Raw genomic sequence first — 7,508 nt, 5'->3', positions numbered from 1 at the left:
AGCACTATGGAAGAAAGAGACTTGGGGGTCATCTTTGACCACAAGATGAACATGAGCCTGCAATGCGATGCGGCGGCTAGTAAAGCGACCAAAACGCTGGCTTGTATCCATAGATGCTTCTCAAGCAAATCCTGGGACGTCATTCTCCCACTGTACTCGGCCTTAGTGAGGCCGCAGCTGGAGTACTGTGTCCAGTTTTGGGCTCCACAATTCAAAAAGGATGTGGAGAAGCTTGAGAGAGTCCAGAGAAGAGCCACGCGCATGATCAGAGGTCAGGGAAGCAGACCCTACGATGACAGGCTGAGAGCCCTGGGGCTCTTTAGCCTGGAAAAGCGCAGGCTCAGGGGTGATCTGATGGCTACCTACAAGTTTATCAGGGGTGACCACCAGTATCTGGGGGAACGTTTGTTCACCAGAGCGCCCCAAGGGATGACGAGGTCGAATGGTCACAAACTACTTCAAGATCGTTTCAGGCTGGACATAAGGAAGAATTTCTTTACTGTCCGAGCCCCCAAGGTCTGGAACAGCCTGCCACCGGAGGTGGTTCAAGCGCCTTCATTGAACACCTTCAAGATGAAACTGGATGCTTATCTTGCTGGGATCCTATGACCCCAGCTGACTTCCTGCCCTTTGGTCAGGGGCCTGGACTCGATGATCTTCCGAGGTCCCTTCCAGCCCTAATGTCTATGAAATCTATGAAATCTATGAATTTATGCCCCTGCAAGTGGCAAAGAATGGCTAACACATGTCATACAGGACCTCTTTTGTATCAGATGGCATCAAGCTCTGCTGTCTCTTGCGCATCTGTGTTATGCAATTTTCAGCTTCTCTCCATTGTTTCATCTTTGTTTTGGTTGAAATATATTTCTGCACATGACAGTTTGTTTGGATATGTGTGTATTTACGGTTATACATATGTATTTAATATATGATTATAGGTAGCACTAATATCTTTACCTGACATTTTTAGTGTTAAAACCTCTGTTTCAATTAGTTACTGCTTTGTCGGGCTTTAACCATTAGGTATGGTCAGCATTTAACTCAATAGGGTGTTGCTTATGAAAGTTCATGCCTTTCTGAATGAGTTAGTTTCTAAGGTGTCACCCTGCCCTGCTTTCTGCCTGACTTTAGACTATAACGGCTATCCACTTCTGTGCCCATTTGGTACAAAATTTTACGTTGTACTTGTTGTCTGCCTCCAAATTTTTCTTTCTGGCATGGAAGGGAGAGCCAAAGATGGATTGGTTGTTTCTGAGAAAGAGGCTTGTGAAAAACGCATTGTTTTGCCTATGTTTAGAAAAGATCACTGCAGGTTTTTTTGGGCAAATTCTAGTATGTCCATGAAGTGGGACATGCACGTGAAATTTGACAGCAGCTGTACTTTTATCATTGTCCTCGCGAAAAGTTGTCCAAATATGGCCAGGTGATAAGCCTTTGGAAAAGTCTTGTTCCCAACTGCTTCATTGAGACCTATTAGAGATTTGCTGCTAAAATAATTGGAAGATTCAATCTGCAATGAACAGGGTCCAGGTAGGGATTGAGCAGGACTTCCCTTGCAGTTGCTACTGTGGGATGATGTGGAGCATCTGAGCCCATAGCAGTGTCCCTCTATGTTGCTTGGACACCAGCCGGAGAGGAGCAGGCTATCTGATTTAAATGCAGCTGTAGAATGGGGGAGTAGATTAGGGCAAGGAGCCTGCTTAGGGGAAGCAGACTGGGACTGGAAGACAGGGGCTGCCTCATGCTACATATGCCATGTGACCTTAATTTGCTACCCTGATACAAGCTTGATTTTGGCGCTTCCTAATTATAGAATGCTTGTCTGTACAGCCTAGCAATGTTCTTTTAGCCTGCGATATTTAGATAATATCCTATGTAAACAATACAGGGTCACACGAACAATAGCTTGGATAACAGCAGGCGAATGACTTTTTTTTTTCCGCTTTCCATAGGATTTGCCCAGTGTCAGGTCAAGGTATCTGGCTTTCTAGGAACCAGGAATGTTTTTTCACCAACATTTGAAGGAAAGATAAAAGAAATTACATGGAAGAAGGAGAGCAACAAAGTGGCTGAATGGAGTGGACAGGTAGTCCAATATTATGGTTCCTTCATGAGTGGTAGAGCAAGGCTTGACTCATTGTCTGGCAGTTTAACCATCCAAAGGGCACAAGATGGTGATGCTGGAACGTATGAGGTGGAGATCTTGGCCGAAGATGGTGACAGCAGCAGCAGCGGCAAGATCCAGAGATGTCGTTTTGATTTTAGTGTAACAGGTAAGTAGCTGAGGAGCAATTTTCAGTGATTAACTTCTTTTTTCCTTTTTTTTGGTTTAATAAGGGGGAAAAAGCATGTATTGATCTGTTGGTTGGGGCAGGAGAGAGAGAGAGAGAAAGTATCACTCATTTGTTGAAAGGGTGAGGGAGGGTCTCATGGCTGGAACTTCAGAGTGGAGCAAGAGCTCAAGTGACTGGTCCTAGCTCTGCTGTTAGTCACTGTGCTATTGTTAACATGTTGCAGAGGCCCAGATTTTTTAAACTGGCCTCTAATTTTACTTGCCTTAATTTTTGGGTGCCCCTCTGGATGCCTATGACTTGATTTTTATGGTATGTCTACATGGCACAATCTAGTGTCCTGTGGAACTACCTACGCTAGCTCTGAACTGGGTTGTTTGGATCCAAGGACCCACAGAGCTCTTAAGTGTGATTCTCCACCTGGACTTATATACTCTGTCTCTCAACTTTTCTAGTTAGCCCAACCAAAGGTCCACTAAGGCAGCTATACTTCTGGTCCTCAGGCCAGCTTGCTCAGAACTAGATGGAGTAGTTCTGTGCTGCACTTGTGCCATGTAGAATTAGGCCCAAAGGTCTTTGGGTGCTACAGCATCCACCATCTCCTTTGGAAACCATAAATGCTTGGCCCAGCTGACAGTTGGACCCTTGAAGCACCATAAGCCAGCCCCACCAACAAGTGGAGTCAACCAAAATGGAGGCTGCTTTTGGAAATTTAACCCTTAATTTCCCTGTATTTGTAAATAGATGCCTGGAGTTCAAGGCCAGAAGTAACTTTGCTCACCTAGTCCTACTCCTCCCTACTGGAGACTATTAGCTTTCAGCTGCTTACTTCTTGATTGAACCATATCATTTGTTTTTTGACTGATGTATATCGTTCAGAAGGACTGCAGTGTCAGAACTCTTAAGATGTTTTGCCATTGCTCCAGAGGTGTGAGTTCAAGCCCTGCTTTGGGCTCATGCCCAACGCTGTCCCCAGTTGTATCCCAGCTGTCAATGGAAGACCTGCTCTTTGGAGCTTGGGTGTCAAATGCAACTAAATGTGATGCTGGCCATACCATTCCCTTGTATGCAATTGGCAAAGAAAATAGTGTGCCTTAAGCATGCTGGCCTGATGGACCTTCCTTCTGTCTTACAGAGAGGCACCTGTTTTAAATTCAAAGACCTCAAGAGATAGAGAAAGTACTCGATCTCCTTGTAGTTTGTTCCATTGTTTGTCCATCTGTCCTGTCTTTCTAAAATGAAACAAGGAAGGCTGAAAAGCTTGAGGAAAAAAAACCTTTCTGTTGCAAAAAATCTTCTGAAATCCAAATCCATGGAATAATCTAAACTAGCCACTCCATGACCTTCAGAGGATTCTTGTTTTTATGTTGAAATGGGTCCTGGCAACTGTTACTAAAAAGAAAACAAATACCTTATATTCAGTACACAATGGTGGGGGGTTTAGTTTAAAACGTACCATAAATAGGGCACAGCATTTTCTGATACAAAGCCATCCCTGTATGGACCATGTCTGAATTCAAACATTGGCTTTTTCTTAAGTATCCACCCCTTCCCACCCCTCAAAAAAGAGAAAAGAAATGCTACTGAAAAGCAGCTCTTGTGGACCCAGTGGGGTTTTGGTTTCATTGGCAGTGGTTTCTGGCCTGGAGGAAGAGATGACCCTTTATTAATGTGTGATGCTGCATCCTTCCCAAAGGCAAGTTTATGGGCCATATTCAGAGGGAATGTGTAAGAGGCAGCAAGTTATGGTCAGTGGACTGTGGTGGAGCCAGAGGGGTGCAGGGTATCTTGCAAAGACAAGGGCTGGGAGGCAGAAGTGCAGCAGGAAAAGCAACTAAGGAGTGTGCGACAAGGCTTATGTAAGAGTACCCCCCCACCACTGGACACACATACCTACACACTAACTCACATCGCAAAAGGGCCACAAGCCCCTTGGTCCTCATTCTGCCTGTTGCCAGATATGTAACTTGCTTCACCTTATGCAGCACATTCCAACTTGATTGTAATACTTAGTTCTAGTTTTTCAAATTGTCACAATTTTATTAAGAAAAATAAAGGAACCTGTTTCTCACAGCCAGCTCCTGCCTTCTACAAATGGGTGGCCTTTGCACTGGGTGTTTGGACTTCCGCACCAAGTTGAGTTTTGAGTGAGGGAGCGTGTGCCAGTAGCCCTAGGGTGACACTGAGAAAGTGAAAGTAATTTCTCTGTGTTTATCTTGCAAAGAGCCGTTGGTTTTCTTGGCTGCTGACTTATTGTTAACTCTATACACACAGCCTTGCAATAGCAGCAACAGGTCTGGCAGTCTCTATGTAACTTGCTCCATTTGAATTCCCACCTTTAGTGACTTCCTTTGCCTGAAAATTGCTCTGAAAGAGTGCATCAGCTTTATGGGTCTGAGCAGTCCCTGTTCATGAAGTGCTCTTTATCCTCCATGTGTATAATGCCTATAGAGGAGAAGAATGGGTTTTTGGGGGTTTTTTTTTAAGTCTTGAGGATTGGTTGGCTCTCATAACCCAACTGATTCTTGCCATTGTACTGTCAGTTGGTGGTGATCATGCCATTGTTCTAAATCCTAAATCCTTGTGCTCTGAATGATATAAAAATTGGGCCAGGTTGTATTCTGAGGCTAGGTACAGACATTCAAAAAGTCTGAGGTGGAATCAATCTAAGCTAAGTGGTTTTCTGTAAGCAGCATGGTCTAGATGTATAGCAAACAGAACACGCAATTGCCCTTTGGTAGGAGGGGCTCAAATATAGACTGGATTCTGTCATTTTTAAACCAGTTTGTGCACCACACTTCTGTCCTGTTATGGGTATAGACCAATTTCCAATCTCTTATACTGGTAAAAGTGTCATGGCTGTACCTAACCTCAAAACATTAGTGAAACTGTGTAGTAACTCAACTGAAGTAGACTGAGTTTCTCTGAATTTAAAATAGCGTAACTGAGATAAGGCCCTGCCTCTGTTACTATATCAGTGGTTCTCAACCTTTTTTAGACTCAAGGGATCTCTTGGAAAATGCCAGATGTTAGATTTCACTCTTTCTTTCACAACCAAAAAATAATAGAGCAGTTTTTCCCTTGCAAAGAACTCAGACCACAACAGGTCAGAATGTTTTTGACACTGTGAATTCCTACTTGAAACCTCTTGAGTTTTTCTTATGAACTGTTTGCACAGTATGTGGCACCTGATGGCACCCCTGAAAGGATCTCAAAGGCACCGCAGGGTTTGATTGAAAATCACTGTACTAAATAATCTAAAAATCCTTAAGCTCCAAAACCTCAAGTCTCTGTCAGTGACACAAAAGAAAAGATGTTTTAGCTGATAGCAGCAGTAGATCTCTTAGACGAGGGACAGACACGACACATAAACCGGTATAAGTGATTAGAAACTGGTTCAGCTCTGTAACACAACAGAAGTTCAATGCACATAAACCATTTTCAAAATGGCTGAAACTGGTTTAAAATACACCTGGATGGATGTGGTATCAGACTTATTTGATTTAGGTTAAGTTGGTTTATTGAACTTTTGTCCCAGATCCCCTCCAGATTTAAGTTAACTCACAGTCCCCCAGCTGCAACCGACCAATGTGTTTATCAGGAGAAGCAAACCATGGATCATCTCCTGAGATGCCCTGTAGCACCACAATGCACCCCACAATATCTAGCAACTCCAACACCAGAAGCAGTGACCTGTGCAGAATATTGGGAGTAGCCCATATAGAAAGGTTGGATTAGAGACATGATGAAGACAGCCCTCCAGCATGAATTGGAGACCTGACAAGACAGTCGCTTGCAGGGTGGCTAGCCTTGGTCCAGGCTGTCTGTTCCGGCCAAGCAGGGAGGCATGCTCTAGCACCCTTCAGCTTCTGACCTGAGCCACCGTAGACATGTGGCTGCATTTCTGGAATCAAAAGTTAATGTCTGCTCACTTGCTTATTGGTTCAGTCTACACAGTTTAAATTAACTTGCAAAGACTGAACCGATACAGCCTCTGGCTTTTTGACTGTCTGCACTTAGCCATATCTTCTTCGGGAACTCTGCCCCCAGGCAGCAACATCTCACATTCATTTATGTTCATGCTCATGCTTATGCTGTGCTGTATTTGACCATTGTCTGAAAAACCTACAGGGTTCTGCAAGTTTTCACTTAAAACAGTTGGGTACCATATTTTGCTGGGGGGGTGGTGTTCCCCCTGACATAGGTCTATTTTGTCACTAGTAAAAAGTTTAAATTTGCCCTCTAGAGAAAATGATCCACAGAAAGAAAATTTTGGGGCCAGAAAATGAATGGCTCACTTGGCAACAGCAAATACTTTTACCCAAAACTTAATGAAATATAGTTGTTATTTTCATACAGCACAATTTTGATTAAAATACAATTTTGCATTCTTATTTTACTTTGATTTTTGCAGTTTGCTAGTGATTGAGGACAGGGGCATTGGGTGGTCCTCAGGCTGGGAATATTTGTAGGGCTGGTCCTGTCATGAGGTAAAAAAGCAGTGTGTCGCAGAGCACCTCGGAGCTCTGCTCCTAGGGAGTAGAAACTGCCAGGGAGAGCGAGCCCTGGCAGGTCATAACGAGCCCAGCTGAGTGTCGCCAGGGTAACGAGCCCAGCTGCGGGTTGCCGGGGCAGCTAAGGGGAGCCAGCTGCCTGTAGGAGGCGGGGCCTGGCCTTTATAAAGCCAAGGGCTAAGACCAGGCTGGCAGTTTCCTGCCAGCAGCCGGAGAGGCAGGAGCTCCCTCGGCTGAGATGTAGCAAGAGGCCTGACTTGCAAGTACAGCTCACTATAGCCCTGAGAGGATGGGGCACTATGGTTTAGCCAGGAGGCTCTAGTTTATGTTCAGGCTTGCATATTACACCGGAGGCTTGGGTGAGGCTGTAGGGGTTGGAGGAGGCCTCATAGGGGCCCCAGAGGTGTGGGGCCCCTGAGCGCAACCAGTAGGTTGCGGGCGGGGAACAGACCCCGGGTTGTATGCGGCGAGCCCCGAAGAGGGGGAGTGCCATTTTGGGTGAGGAGCCTAGGACAGGCGCAGCAGATGCCAGCAAGGGCGTCACTTACACCGGAGGCTTGGGTGAGGCTGTAGGGGTTGGAGGAGGCCTCACAGGGACCCCAGAGGTGTGGGGCCTCTGAGCGCAACCAGTGGGTTGCGGGCGGGGAACAGACCCCGGAGCCCCAGCGGCGAGCCCCGAAGAGGGGGAGCGCCATATTGGGTG

General features: G+C 45.5%; 1 protein-coding gene across 1 annotated transcript in view; it reads left to right on the top strand.

The window, feature by feature from the left end:
• LOC102373081 (CD48 antigen) overlaps window positions 1-7,508 on the top strand; it is a 67,369-nt gene that overhangs the window by 30,491 nt on the left and 29,370 nt on the right. Inside the window, exon 2 of the mRNA XM_006030171.3 lies at window positions 1,953-2,273. Coding sequence (XP_006030233.1) covers window positions 1,953-2,273 — 321 coding nt within the window. The remainder of the gene's footprint in view (window positions 1-1,952; window positions 2,274-7,508) is intronic.

Source organism: Alligator sinensis, unplaced genomic scaffold (assembly GCF_000455745.1).
Source record: "Alligator sinensis unplaced genomic scaffold, ASM45574v1 scaffold344_1, whole genome shotgun sequence".
NCBI classification, from domain to species: domain Eukaryota; kingdom Metazoa; phylum Chordata; order Crocodylia; family Alligatoridae; genus Alligator; species Alligator sinensis.
The sequence above is the reverse complement of the archived record's forward strand: the minus strand, read 5'-3'. Positions and strand labels throughout refer to the sequence as shown.